The sequence below is a fragment of the Vicugna pacos genome, chromosome 3 (assembly GCF_048564905.1).
Source record: "Vicugna pacos chromosome 3, VicPac4, whole genome shotgun sequence".
NCBI lineage: Eukaryota > Metazoa > Chordata > Mammalia > Artiodactyla > Camelidae > Vicugna > Vicugna pacos.
In genome coordinates, this window is record NC_132989.1 from 43,722,233 (window position 1) to 43,738,280 (window position 16,048).

Consider the following 16,048-nt stretch of genomic DNA (forward strand, 5'->3'; position numbering starts at 1 on the left):
TCCATTTCATTACTCATTTGAAATTTAGTATCAGTTTATCTAACTCAAAGAAAAGCCTGGTGGGCTTTTGATTAGAATTACGTTGAATTTATTAATTAATTTGAGGAGAATTTATATCTTTACAATACGAAGATTGGTTCTTGGTTGAAAGGATGGACTCTGGAGCCAGACCTCCTGGGTTCTAATTCCTGACCTGCCACTTATCAGCACTGTGACCTTGGGTAAACTATCTGCCTCAGTTTTCTCACTGGTAAGATACAGATAATGATACCCTGTAAAATGTGAGGATAAAATGAGTTAATATATGTAAAATACTTAGAATCCAGCACATAGTAAACACTCAGTAAATATTAAGTATTGTTACTAATTTTATATCTCTCCATTCATTTAGGACTGATTTTATGTTTTTCAATACAGATTTGTAATATTCTCCATAAAACTCTTACACATCTTTTTTTAGATTTATTCCTAGATATCTTACAGTTTTTATTGCTATTGTGAATGGGATTTTCTTTCCTTACATTACTAAATTTCATTTAAGTTATAAGTGTCCATCAGTCTTTCTGAACTGTTTCATTAAATTGTCTCAGTAGTTTACAATTTTCTTGGATTTTCCATTTAAACTGTTATATTGTTTACAAATAATAATTTTATCTTTTCCAGTTTTTTCTCTATGTTTTGAATAGGAACTCTAATACATTTTGAATAAAAAATATTGATTGGTCTTCTTGTCTTGACTTTAAAGGGAATCCTTAAGAAATTTCTCTATTAAGTATGTTGTTTAGTCAGGGTTTTTGGTAGATACCATTTATGAAGTTAAGGAATTTACCTTCTATTTTTAATTTGTTGAGTTATCCTGAATCTATATTGAATTATATTACTGTGTACTTTTTTAAATCAGTTTTTCAGAAGTCATACCACCTCCATACCCCTAAACAATTAAGCATTTTTTATTAAACATAATTTCATAAATATTCAAGATTGTCATATAGACAGTGGAAATATATACCACTGGCTTCTTCTATTTTCGTATTGAGAAACAGAATCATGAAAGTTGTCATGTCAGAAATCATCAAGGCGTAGACTTGAGTTCAGGATTTAGTGACATAATAGTAATACAGAAATGTAGTGCCACGGAGATGAATATTAGATATTATTTCCTATTTTCATCCTCTAAATATTAACATTTTTGTTTAGGACTTTTTTGGTAAAAAGAAGCTAGTTGTATAGAGAGGAAAACAGTAAAATATTACAAAACCACTAACTGTTTCTGTAACACCAGGAAATATTTACTATCTGATGTAGAATTGATCACTCATCTTTGCAGTATCTTTAGAAAGCTGCAAAAAGTACAGGCATTTCTTCCTTAGCATGTTTTCATGATGTAAATTGGACATGGTAAAATCTCATAGTTAAAGAATATTATTTACCTTAAGTTCGCTATTTTCAGAATCATGATAGAGAATCAGCATAGTTGGTAGGTATTACAAAGGAAGGAAAGAAGAGAGGGAGGCAGGTTGGGAGGAAGGATTCTTTTTTGGTGAGCACAACTTTTTGAACTTTTCTGTGTTTGTTTATCATAACATTGGATAATAGCAACAATAATCATTTTTTCTATGGCAGTACAATCATGAGGACATTGTATTTAAGCAAAAGTAGTTATGGTCAAAGGGTAAGTTTTGTATATAAGTTTTATAACTGTATATACTTAGAGCTATCTGTTCCAATACTTTCATTATTTATCTCTCGGGGTATACATAGTCAGAAATCTTTTATTGGTGGGTGCATAATCATTAAAGGTTTGGAAACGACTCCATCCAGCTTCTAACACTTATTTCCCCATTGAAACAATTACTCTTATAATACAATTTTCAATACCAATGTTAAGATTTCAACTATAGAATTTTTGCAGAAGATGATAGAAAATTGGCAGTATTTGTTTAAAGCTTGTTAGATACTTGAAAACACTTTTCCCACCTTTTTTCATTTCCTTATTGTTTGATCTGTAGTTTTTACTTTGTCTTCACTTGATGGTCTCAGGATATGAGGAAAGTGAAAGATGTTAACCTCATTGTGATCTTAGTGTTGGAATAAAAGCAGTGTCCAGCTGCAGTAGGTATTTGGGAAAGCTAAATCTGAAAGGTACTAATGACTTGTAATAGAAATAACTTTGAGGAAGATTATTCCTACTATTTAAACCCTGAAGTTTATTAAAACAAATCAGACACTCTTTCCCTTTTCAGGTATACCACGATTTATCAAATCCATTGTAGTGTACTGACATGGATTAATATAAAATATTAAATTCAGATGTAATTCTCTGTTGAAATAGTTTTTGAGAATAGCTTTTAAATACCAATTTCACACTACATGCATCATACAATTTGATATATGACTTGTATTTGTACAATTTTCCTAAACATCTAGAAAACTGTTGTAAAAAGTTAGATGTATTAAAAAATTGAATTGACCCCAATAGGTCAACAGTGTGTGGTTACATATACATATCTAATTCTTATATTAGAGTGATTTGTAATACCCCTAAGCTGTTAAATGGGAACCATAGCATTGTTATTTAAACTAATGTTTTTAATAAAAATAGATTTAATTTGGTTGCTTATTTTATTTTAGCGAAGAATAACCAGAATTCAACAAATAGAGAAGGACATACTTCGTATACGACAGCTTTTACAGTCCCAAGCAACAGAAGCAGAGGTTAGTAAATTGTCTTTTATTTGCAGATGTGAGTATAGGTAGTTGTTCTAAGAAAAGAAAATACATGTAATTAATGTGGCATCATCATCAAATTAGATGTTCTTCTAGAGAATTGAGACACTTCATAAGTTTTGGTATTTAAAATTTATAGAGCCATAAATATAGATATCTTATTACTTCATTTATCAGTTTATGTCAGATAACTAATTTAATTTGGCTATTATCCACAAGTAAATAAGCTTTCTCCTTACGTGTAATCCGTAGTAAAAATTGGTCATATACATTTTCTATGCTTACTCCACAGACCCCATTAAAATGACAGTAAAAGGATAAAATGGAAAAGCACAAATACCGGGGAGATGACATCAAAATTTGGGCTAGAAAACAGATAAACAAGTGCACTCTTGTAGCATATAGTGGAGAGTTGACCCCTAAGTCAGCAGTAGGAAGTCCCAAAGCAACCTGTTATATACTGTGGAGTCCTGAGAGTTTCCAGAATTGGTTACACTAAGTACCTCTGGATGTGAGGATTAAAAAGGGGGTTAAAGGAAAGAGGATGGGGTTGGGGAGAACAAGAGGATGATTGAAAATTTGTTAAGAAGCTGGTGGAACCTCCAGGGCCACTCTTCTACTCTGCATAGCTGAGTGACTGGTCAGTCTCAGCAAAAGATGAGAGATTTATTCTGGAAAAAGTAAAATAAAGGATCTTTTTGATTAGGGGTAATCCTAGTATAATTGAAGTTGAGGGGGGTCCCATACTAAGTAAATAAGTGAAAATTTACTTACTGAATGCTGAAACCCTCACTGGCATACAGGTTTCTAATACAGGCAAGTTTCTGGTAGCAACTTCTCTAAGAAATACAACTAACTCTGGAAGAAAGACCTAGAGGTATTGACATTGGAGGATTCCCCAATAAAACGACACAGCTAGACTACCCTACTGGATGGCTATAGTTGACAAACTCCATTCCTCAGGCATAGAGTTTCATAGGTAGCCCATTCCTCAGTATGGCTGGATAGCTCACAACTACTGACATTTTAAGAAAGTTTCTAATAAGAAAAATTTAGTGGAAATAGGGACTATGCAAGAAGAAAACTTAAAAAATAAAACTAATGTTAATAGTCTAAAAATGAAAGATAATGCATCCATAAAGCAAGAAAATGGTGGTATACAAAAGGAACATTCAGAAGTTTTTACAAAGAAATGGAAGTTAAAAGTGTAATAGCAGAAATGAAAAATTCAATAGAAAGTTTAGAAGATAAATTTCTCAGAAAGTAGAACAAAAGGGTAATGCAGTGATAAATAAAAAAGATAAGAAAATGAGAGACTCATTCTAGTAGGGTTCAATATCCAAATAAAAACCGGTTCCAGAAAGAGAATGGAGAAACTAGGGGAAGGAAATCATAAAAATAAATTAAAATTCCCCAGAATTTAAGGGCATAGTTTTCCAAATAAAATGATCTCTCCAGTACTCAACACCACAGATGAATGAAATGGCATCAGGATGAAGTAAATGTAAAGGAAAATGTGATATGAAGGACAACAAGGACTGCGGGAGGGGGGAGCTGAATAAAAATCATAAATAACATGAAAAGGCAGGTAACCATTGTTAATACCTCCTTGTTTTTCTTGTTTAGACATTTGTTTTGTGATTTTTAGTATATTCTATGTACAGATTTTAATAATGAGAGAAAACTTTTGTATGTAAAACAAATCTGTCATGTCCTGTCATCTCCAGCACGTATTTTCCATCCATGTATCTGTTCTCAGAGTATTCGGTCAAATAATGAACAGTTCTGTTTTAAATCAAAAACTTACTGCAGGCCCATTTATACACAGGGAAGACAACCCTGTCTAATGTTTAAAAGTGTAACTTTTGACAGTGTAGAGTCCTTTTAAAGAACGTTTTTATCCAGGCTTGACTTTTTTAATATCTTAGGAATTTTGACTTTAGTATGTATGAATTTGAAGTAAGTAGAAACGTGTATTTGCTAAGTAGGCAGTTTAAGTACAGTGTCACAGTCGTATTTCTAAAAGTAGTTTAACCTGGCTGTCTTAAGCCAGTATAAACCACATATTTGTAATATAAGGAATAAGTGTCCTTTTTGCAATGTTGACTTACAAGGACCATTTAAAAGAAATAATATCTCTTTGCTCCTTTTTCGATGTCATTGTTGTATGTAGCATTCTGATTATTGTGACCCCTTTGGCTTTCCTGTGTAGTTTATCTGTGTCTCTTTTTTCCTTGATCAAACTTACTATGCTGTAAAAAATTGTTTTAAAAAGCAGCTTTTGTTTTTATTGTGCAACACTACATTCATACTTTCTTTTTTAATATTTTCTGCTTTGAGTTTTTGCTGCTGTGTTTCTAGCTTTAGCTGTATAGTTTTATTCTCCTAGCTTTTTAATATTCTGATTATAACTGTTTGGCTACCTCTGGCAGTTTTTTTTCCCATTTCTAAATCAATATTTACATTTATTTTTTCTAGTTGATTGAATCTTTTCTTTGTATGAAATGGACTCTTACTCCATTTAATACTCTTCACCTTGAATTTAGGTGTTAAGTTTATTGCAGGTTAGATGCTTCTTTGTGTTTTTTGTATTTGTTCAAAATTGTATTTGTATCATTGGATTTGGAGTTGACTGTCTATCACTATGACCTAATCTTTTCTTGTTTCTTTTTGTTATAAACATGGTTATATAATTCATAGCCTAAAATGGTTATTACATTTATTCAGTGAATGTAAACTGAAGGAAGGTGCCATGTCACATTTAAGAAAGAAACAAATTTTTTTTTTTTAATTTGGCTGCTTGAAGTTTCTTTATTCCGTTATTGTCATTCTTATAGATCTGAGGGAGAAGCTAGGAAATAGAGAAAACTACGGGTCGGACACTCATGTGTTAGTTCACATGCAGTGTAGATGAGAAAAGATGTCTGCTGAATAATTTCTCTACCATTAATCATCTTATAGCACTGTCTTTGCCCTACCTTGTAACAACTCTGAATTAGGGTCTAGATGCTGGACATAATTCAAATGATGTAATTATTGCACATGTTTCAAATCTCAAAAGTTCCAAAAGGTATGTGAGGCAACCAGTGCCTCTACTTTCTCATGTATCCTTTCAGACAGATTATTTATTGACAAGCAAATACATTTGGGGCACTCAAAGGTATGGGAGCTGTGAGGAAAATTATAGCATGGTTTAAAAATCTCTAGAAAATAGCCAGTGAGAAATACTTATTAAAGTCCCATGCAAACTATTCTCACAGCTTTTTAATAAGGACACAAGCCCACTTAAAAATGGGCAAAAGATTTGAATATACATTTCAAAAAATACAGAAATGGCTAGTAAGCACATGAAAATATGCTCAGCATCATTAACCATTAGTGAAATACAAATTAAAACCACAATGAGATACCACTTCATTAGGTATGGCTAGAATCGTGAAGGAAATAATAAGCACTGGCAAGAATTTGGATAAATAGAAACCATCATACATTGCCAGTAGGAATGTAAGATGGTTTAGCCACTTGGAAAAGTTGGCAGTTACCTAAGTTTTAAGCGTAGGTTACCATACAACCCAGCAATTCCACTTCCAGGTATCTAAGAGAAACAAAAACATGTCCACACAAAGACTTTATCTTGAGTGTTCATGGCAGTATTATTCGTAATAGCCCCAAAATAGAAACAGTGTAAATGTGTATCAACTGGTGAATTAATAAACAAAATGTGGCATATCCTTAGAATGGCATACTGTTTGGCAATAAAAAGGAACAAATTGATGGCACTTACTGTAGCATGGATGAACCTCAAAAACATACTAAGTAAAGGTAGCCAGACACACAAGTCCACATTTTCCGTTTATAATAAATGTCCAGAAAAGACAAATTCATAAAGACAGAAAGTAGGTTCATGGTTACCTGGGGCTGTGGATGGGAATGGAGATTAACTATAAATGAGCACAAGGGATCTTACTAAAATGATGAAAATATTCTAAAACTGGATTATGGTGATGCTTGGTAAGTTTATTAAAAATCGTTGAATTATACACTTTTGTGATAAAAGCGAATTTTGTGATATGTAAATACCTCAACAAAATTGTTTTGTCGGTTTTTTTAATGTTTTCAGTCCTAGGATAGAAAACTTTGGTAAAGTTGTCTAGCAACTATGCAGTGATGAATCTAGTTAGGATTTTTTTCTGTAGGAATCAGAACAGTCTCTTTGTTATTGGTGTTAGCAGTAGTTATAGATAGTGATCAAAAACCACAGACAGGCCTGTAGCCTAGGATCAATGAAGGAATAAAGGGAAGTAAATAAGTAAAGGAGAAAGAGTTTTTTAAAAAATGGATATAAGTGTTAAATACTAGTTTAGGCTCTGGAGTCAGACTACCTGGGTTGTGATACCACCTCTAGCTCTGCCATCTACTAGGTATGTGACCTAAAGCCATACATTTATCTTCTCTGTGTCTCAGTTTCTTCATCTGTAAAATGGAGACAATAATGGTACCTACTGGGGGGAGGGATATAGCTCAGTGGTAGAGGCCATGCTTAGCATGCACAGGTCCTGGGTTCAATCCCCAGGACCTCCATTAAAATAAGTAAATGAATGAATGAATGTAACTACCCTTCCCCCAAAAAAACCAGGAATTTTTTTTTAATGGTACCTACTTCATAGAGTTGATGTAAGGATTAAATAAATCAATAGATACCAAGTGATCAGTGCATAGCAAACATTAGGGTTTTTTTTAAACTTCATCATATTCATCATCATCACATCGTCAGTTGGTCCTGGCAGTCCTGCAGGCCTACTGTGTTTCTTTGGATCTCACATTCTCTCTCTCCTAGAAATGACTGTTTCAACCTTCTGTTATTCCTCCTCCTAATAATGATACCTCCTCCTTTACAGAGAAAACAGTAGCTATCATTGGGACTCTCCTTCCTACCAGGAACCATTCTGCATTCCTTCTTGTGCTTTGGATTTTCCTCTCCTGCCTTCTCAGGGACTTTGTACTCTTACCTCTTTTCTCTCACTTATTTATCTTCTTCCTGTTTTGTGACATCTTTCCATTGGCATTTAAACATGCTTACGTCTTACCCTTAAAAGTATGAAATGAACCTTCCTCATTTCCATCTCTTCCTGCAGCTGTCTTAATCTGTCCCCTTCCTTTCTTCATTGTCTTTTCCTAATCTTCACTCCAGTGGTGTTTCTAGATGCCAAGTCTGTATTTCCTCCCCACCATTTATTCTTAACCCTTGCCAGTCTAGTCTCTGTTCTCCTAGTTTCACTGAAATGGATCATCGATGACTTGCATATTAATTAAATTGACATTTTCAGTCTTCATCTTGGTATTTTCCACAGTGTTGAACATTTAACTGTTGCTTGAAATATTCCTCTCTTGACATCTATGACAGCACTTCTCTGGTTTGTCAGCACTCCTCAGACATATTTCTCTTTTTTGTCTTTCTCTCCCTCCCTGAGGTCACCTTATTTATGCTTAGGGCTTCACTTACCATCTATATACTATTGGATCTCAAATTCATTTTCTGGCCCTGGATTCCAGACTCCTAAATTTATGTACCCACTCTGCATCTCTGCTTAAGATGTCTCAAAGGCATTTTAAATCCAACATATCCAAAGCATAATTAATGATCTCCTCATAAGTCCTCCTTATAACCCCACCTCCTCCAAAAAACCCTCATTCTATTTTACTATTACCTGTCTCTGTGACGACAGCATCATTATTCAATTGTGTGAGCAAAGGAGTAATTCTTGACGCAAGATCCCTACGTCCACTCACCACATCCAGCCTGTCAGACAGTCCTTCAGATTTACCTGTCTCCACTTCTTTTATCTCCATCACTGCTTCCCCTGGTTGTAAAGTACCATCATCTCACACTTTTAACATGTAGTCTCCAAACTGGTCTTTTCTGTTTCCTACCTACTTAAACCACTTAAAGTTTGACTTTAAAACATCCAAATATACATATATCAAAATTCATCAAATTGTACATCTGAAATATGTGTAGTTTACAGGAATCATACCAAAATAAAGGTGTTAAAAATAAATAAATAAAAATGCATGCAACTTTTTCCCCTTAATATACTAGTATTACTTATGTGGAGGCAAGAGTGCCTTCTGAGAATGACACTATAATTCAACATAATCAGTAAGATTTTTTTTTCAACCATTTTTTGTTCTACTATTCACACTATGATTCTTTGATGTCCTAGAACAAACCACGCTTCCTCCCACCCCCAGTTGTGTATGTCCATCTGTTTACATAAAATCTTCATCCTCTACCCCTATACCACTTTCTAGAACTCCTGTTTGTATTTTATATCTCACTTGAAACAGCACTTCCTAAGGGAGCTCTTCCCCAAACTCCTACACTGTATGACGTCCCTGTTACACGTATCCTAATAGGACCCTGTACGTTTTTTTCAGAGTATTTGTTAAAGTTTAAGCTTTATTATCTCTCTCATTATTTGATAGTTTCCCTCACTAGGCTGAATCTTGAAGAGTGTATTGAGCAAGTGTGGTTGTGCCAGCATTTGATTCCCCGGCACCTAGTGCAAGTGACTACCGTTGCAGATGCTCAGTAATTACTTTTATATTGACATCTTCAGTTATGTTAGTGTCAGATCTTTGTAGTTTCAGTGGTCTTTGACTCATTTTGTCTCTAGATTGACTTTGTCTTCTCTGCTTTTGTTGATTTTGTTGACTTTTACAGAGGGATTTTTCCGATGGTCATTTTTCCTTCTATTTCTGGATTTTTGGAACTACCTCTCTTTTGCCTGTATAGAACTTATACTCATTTATTGATGGAAATATTGCATGTAAATTAATTTTAAGTCACATTTTAAGTGGTCTAGAAAGCCTGAGGTTTACAGAAATTCTGTAGAAGCCATTCTGTAATATAGTTTTCCACTATGATGTCAAATTTTTTAAAGTGTAGTTTTTATTTTTGAGTGTCATTTTCCTAGAGCAAGCACATTTGTAATTGTTTCTATAAAAGATAATGGAAAATTATTTCATTTCTTTGATTCTGCACTGATTTTTTCAGAGTGACTGCTTTGTACTGGGTATAATCTATCTTGAAATAACGGCTTTTACTGGATCTAATCTGTCACTTTCATTTTACATAGCAGATGGTGGTTACATTAGAAGAGGGTTTTGGTCTTATTCGTATCAGAATCTAAGAGCTTATCTGTTGGTTTCAGATGGTGTTCTTAGCAGGAGATATGTATATGTGTGTGTGTATATATATATATGTATATATATATATATATATATTCTATGTATAAATACACTTACACAGAAGGTGTTTGTAAGCTTAGGTAGTAGTTTAACTGTCATATTTGCAGCTCCATTAAATACCAGAACCATGTGACCTTGCAGAAAAGACAGTTATTTGTTCTAGTTGGGTTGTATCCCTGATAGTGATGTGAGCACAGCTGGTGGAAGATGGTGTTTCTGTGAGTCTCAGAAAATCCTTTGTCTTGTGCAGCTCTAATGCTCAAGGGACACACTTCACTTTCCTTTTACCGAAATAGTCGACTGCCAACCCTGCTGGAGGTTATGAAGTATAAAGTGCAGTTCTGTCCTTTTGTAAACCTGTATAGTTGATGTATTCAGAGCTTTAAAACAAGAAAGAAGAAAAGCTGAGGGCTAAGAAAGCATACACCATTTTTGTATATAATGATGTTAACTCCATATTAACAGAGGTCATCTCAGAGCAAGCATGAAGCTGGCTCACATGAAGCTGAGCGACAGAATGAAGGTCAAGGAGTGGCAGAAATCAACATGGCAACTTCGGGTAGCGGGCAGGTAAATAAATTATTTCATCGGGGTTTTTCCTGATTAAATATTTGCGTATTTAAAAAGGAATGTTCAGTAAGACGATTTTCAGAATGATCTGCAAATCTTGTCTGTTTCCTTAGTCCCAAAAGGATATCTAGAAGGATTCTGTACCAATGTGCTATGTCATTTTTCTTTATTATACACAACAATAATGCTTTCAAAATTTCTAAGTATATTTTATAGCTGTAAATTGTGTGTCTCTGTTTTAGTCTAAAATGATTAATGTGAGTAGAGTTTTTTTGAAAAATAAATACTAAGCTGCATTTTGGTTATATGTGATTTGACCTAGTTATTATTGCTTACATTGAATAGGTTTGCTCTTTCTCTGGCATTTTCGTACAGACATTTTTATGTTTTTAAAAGTGATCATAAGGACTTAGTTATAGTTTTATTTTCTGTTATACTTCAAGATTATATAAATCTAGAAATGCAAATCCTGTCTTTGGAAAAGATGATTCTGATACTCATAAAAAGTAGAAACATAGCCTAGTCATACTTATTATTATCACTTTTAGCAAAATGATGGAAGTCAATTTGACTTTTTTTAAATGTAGAACTTATTATCTTGTTATGCTGCCATCAATTTTCTGTTAGGCTTTTCTTGGAATGCATCCTAATATGACAGTATTTTTCATTGGAATGTTCTGTATTCTCCACATTTTTTTCTATGGCTATTTTTACATTGTAAATGAATGATTTTTTAAAATAGAATTTCACTAAGTTGATTTTAAGGAAATTTTCTAACTGTTGATATAAAATATTCCTTTAGTGCCTGCTACTTTTGATCATACTGTTTATTTAAAAAGAACATGCTTTTGTTAGTACATCAGAATTTAAAACTTAAAATGTCTCATACTTATGCATGACTGGGACATTGTGCTGTACACCAGAAATTGACACATTGTAACTGCCTGCACTTCAATTAAAAAAAAAAGAAAAAGAAAAGAAAATGTCTCATACTTAAGTATTTGAATTCAGTTTCCTGAGTTAAAACAAGAGAATACTTTATTTTACTGTTACTAGTTAGCATTGTACTGGAGAAAACTGTATAGATGGTAAATTAGGGCAGAAGAAATTATATTTAAATAGCACATTTGGGTTATTTCTTTGTTGTTTAGGGATTTGGAAAGATTGTGTGCTCCTACACATATGTAGAAAGGAGAAAAGTTCCATATTCTTAACAGAAAAAAATTTATTTACTTACAGTTAGACCCACTATTAGTGCTTTGGGTCGTATTCCAATTATTATGTACTTTAAAGCCTCATGTATCCAGTAATATTGGATATTGATTTTTTAAAAGGTTAATCCCTAGCACATTTCTTACATCAGAATTAATTCTAAGTAGATTAGATTTAATGTTGAAAATGAAAACTATTAAAGATACTAAAAGATTAGAAGAAAATGTGGGTAGAATTTTTACAATCCTGAAGTGGGTAGGAAACCATAAAATAAAAGATCAGTAGGTTTCATATAACAATGTAAAACTGCAGTAAGCCGTAAAAAATCATAGCAAAATTATAAGACAAAAGCAAGATCACATTAATGAAGCTACAGGTACTCCTAGATCATAATGTAGATGAGTGATATATATCTGTATGACTGTAATTCAGTTATACCAAAATTCCTTTAATGTGTCCTAGCAGGATCTATACACATGACAGCCTCTTGGAGTTTGTTCATTTGTTTTATTTTATTATTTGCTCCAGAGACAAAAACCATTGAGACTAATTAAAAATGAAAATAATCTCTTTGACTGTCTCAGGACCACAGTAGCATGATCCACCAAAGCTCCTATCCTGATGTCCTTGTCTCTACCACTGTGTGGAAGTTCTTTGTACATAGCCTGGTTTCCTGCCCACGTCCACTCTGCCAGAATGATCTTAACAAGAGTAAATCACCCTCTTTGTTAAATCCTTTGTTGACTTTCCCTGGTTTTAGAAAAAGGTAACCTTTTATTATGACCTGTACAATCGGGTTCCTACCTAACTTGTCAGCTTTATGTCACACTTTGCTCTCACCACTTGAGCCACACTGACCTTTCAGGATCTCACCTTCACTGCGCTGCTTCTTTCTGTAGCCTGAGCACACTCTGTGCCTGTTGCATATAGTGCTCTTCTCATCCAGTGCACTCAGTTCATGTGTGTCTGAGCTTAAGTGTGACTTTCTCAAGAGGCTTGAGCTGTTCACATCCCACTATTACAGGCTGTCCTAGCATGTTCTTCTCCTCTGAAGACTACCACATTTGCCGCTTCACATTTATTTGTGTGATTATTTCTGTTTTCCCCACTGGACTGTAAGCTCCACAAGGGCAGAGATTCTTTTCACTTTTACCCAATGTCATATCCCCACAGTACCTGATAAATAGTAGATAACAACAATAAATATATGTTAAGTTGGAAGAAAAGACTAATATCCCTTCTAGAAATAGGATTTCTTTATCCGTCATTAATCTCCCCTGGAAGTTAAATGAAAAGAGAAAGCTAGAGGTAAATTATACAGTCAGATCCCTGTTTACTTAGTATATAGCTATGTGTGTAATTCAGATATGAATTGATTCTCAGATTTTCTAGTTAATGTTTAGAATCAGATCGCTAGTGATATAATCAGTAAGTAGTCATAAAATTCAACCAAGAATGGGAAAGAGATGATACAGTAAGAAAACCTTTTCTGCTGCCAATATGTGTTTTTAAACCTTTTATTATGGAAAATTTCAAATATGTACCAAGACAGACAGAATAATACAGTAATCCACGTGTACCCTACCCACTTTGCCCTCCTATTTTATTTTTGAAGATTCCAGTCATCATCACCATTTCTTGCATAAATATTTTACTGTTTATTTCCAAAAGGTAGGAGCACTTTTTAAAATTGAAGTATTGTTGACTTACAATATTGTGTTAGTTTCAGGTGTACAGCAAAGTGATTCAGTTATATATATATTTTTTTTTCCAATAACTTTCCATAATAGGTTATTGCAAGATACTGAGTATAGTTCTCTGTACTATATAGTAAATCCTTATTGTTTATCTGTTTTATTTATAATGATATTTATCTGTTAATCCTAGACTCCTAATTTATCCCCCCACCACCTTTGATAAACATGTTTGTTTTCTACGTCTAAGAACTCTTTTTTTTATCGAAATATAATTGATTTACAATATTGTGTTAGTTTCTGGTATACAGCAAAGTGATTCAGTTACATTTCTTAAAATTATTTTTCCATTATAGGTTATTACAAGGTACTGAACATAGTTACTCCCTGTGCTATACAGTAAATTCTTGTTGCTTATCCATTTTGTGTATAGTTGTTTGTGTCTTTGTCTGTTAATTCCATACTCCTAATATATTCCCCACCATGAGTTTGGTAACCATGAGATTGTTTTCTGTGTCTGTGAGTCTGCTTCTGTTTTATATATACATTTATTTTTATTACTATTTAGATTCCACATATAAGTGATATCATAATACTTGTTTTTCTCTGGCTTCATTTAGTATGATATTCTCTAGGTCCATCCATTTTGCTGCAAATGATAATATTTCATTCTTTTTTTGTCGCCAAGTAACATTTCATTGTATATGTATACAACATCTTCTTAAATCAGTTGTCTCTTGATGGACACTTGGGTCATTTCCATGTCTTGGCTATTGTAAATAGAGCTGCTGTGAACATTGAGGTGCATGTATCTTTTCAAATTAGAGTTTTTGTCTTTTTAGGAAGTATGCCCAAGAGTAAGATTGCTGGATCATGTGGTAGCTCTATTTTTAGTTTTTTAAGGAACCTCCATATTGTTTTCCATTCAGGCTGTACCAGATTACGTTCCTACCAACAGTGTAGGAGGGTTCCGTTTTCTCCATACCCTCTCCAGCATTTATTGTTAGAGACTTTTGGATGATAGCCTTTCTCACTGGTGTAAGGTGACACTTAATTGTGGTTTCACTTTGCATTTCTCTAATAATTAGTGCTGTTGAGTATCTTTTCAAGTGCCTGTTGGCCATTTGTATGTTCTATTTGGAAAAATGTCTGTTTAGGTCTTCTGCCTATTTTTTGATTGGGTTTTTTTTTTAAATTGAGTTGTATAAGCTGTTTGTATATTTTGGATATTAACCGTTTGTCAGTTGCATCATTTACAGATATTTTCTCCCATTCTATATGTTGTCTTTTCATTTTGTTGATGGTTTCCTTTGCTGTGCAAAAGCTTTTAAATTTAATTAGATACCATTTGTTTATTTTTGCCTTTATTTCTTTTGTCTTGGGAGACAGGTCTAAGAAAATACTGCCATGCTATGTCTGAGAATGTTTTGCCTGTGTTTTCTTCTAGGAGTTTTATGGTGTTATGTCTTATATTTAGGCCTTTAAACCAGTTTGAGTTTATTTTTGTATATGATGTGAGGGAGTGTTCTAACTTCACTGATTTACATATAGCTGTCCAACTTTCCCAACACCACTTGCTGAAGAGACTGTCTTTCTCCATTGTATATTCTTGCCTCCTTTGTCATAGATTAATTGACCATAGGCATGTGGGTTTATTTCTGGGCTCTCTATTCTGTTCCATTGATATATATGTCTTTTTTTTTTTAGTAAATACCATACTGTTTTGATTACTTTAGCTTTGTGGTATTTTCTGAAGTCCCAGAGCAATCTACAGATTTAATGCAATCTTTGTCAAAATGCCCATGACATTTTACACAGAACTATAGCAAATGATATTAAAATTTATATGGAATCACAAAAACCCAGAATTGCCAAAGCAATCCTGAGGAAGAAGAACAAAGAACACTTTTTAAAAATACATAGCTATAGTGTCATTATTACACTCCTAAAGAAACTAACAGTAATTTCTTAATAGCATTAGATATCCAGTCAGTTTTGCAAATGTTTTATAAATGTCAAAATTTTTCAATTTATTTGACTCAGGGGTGAGATGAGGTTCATGCACTGAGATTGGTTAATATGTCTTTGAAGTCTCTTTTAATCTATAGATTTTCTCTTTATCTTTTAGTTTTTTGTTGTTTGTTGAAGAACCAAAGTTGTTTATCTTCTAGAGTTTTCCATAGTCTGTCTGAATTTTGCTGATAATACCTCCATTGTGAAGTTTGACATGTTCCTTCCTCTATCTTCTGTATTGCTTATACACTGTCTTTTCAGTCTAGAGATGTGATCAAATTTGGGTTAAACCCCTTTTTTTTTTTGACAAGACTTTTTCCTAGGTGGCATTGTGTTCTTCCATCAGGAAGCATATAATGTCTGGTTGTCTGTTTTTTTGTGATATTAACAGCCATTGATACTTACTGCCTAGCTCCATTAATTTGTTAAAGGTTACAAAATTAACTGTAATATTTCTTTAAAGAGAAACTTCTCCTTATCTATACTATTTGATTACTGCCAGGGACAGTTTGTATGAAAAAAAAAGGCAGGACAGGGGCAGTGCTTGCGTCTCCCCCTTTTACGAGAGGTTTCACAGTGAG

General features: G+C 33.5%; 1 protein-coding gene across 8 annotated transcripts in view; it reads left to right on the forward strand.

Annotated features, from left to right (window-relative positions):
- The window catches only part of APC (APC regulator of WNT signaling pathway), a 124,430-nt gene that overhangs the window by 76,674 nt on the left and 31,708 nt on the right, over positions 1-16,048 (forward strand). For all 8 annotated transcript variants that reach the window (XM_015238883.3, XM_031673168.2, XM_031673169.2 and 5 more), the window contains exons 7-8: positions 2,632-2,715; positions 10,444-10,548. In XM_015238883.3, the coding sequence (XP_015094369.1) occupies positions 2,632-2,715; positions 10,444-10,548 (189 nt within the window). The remainder of the gene's footprint in view (positions 1-2,631; positions 2,716-10,443; positions 10,549-16,048) is intronic.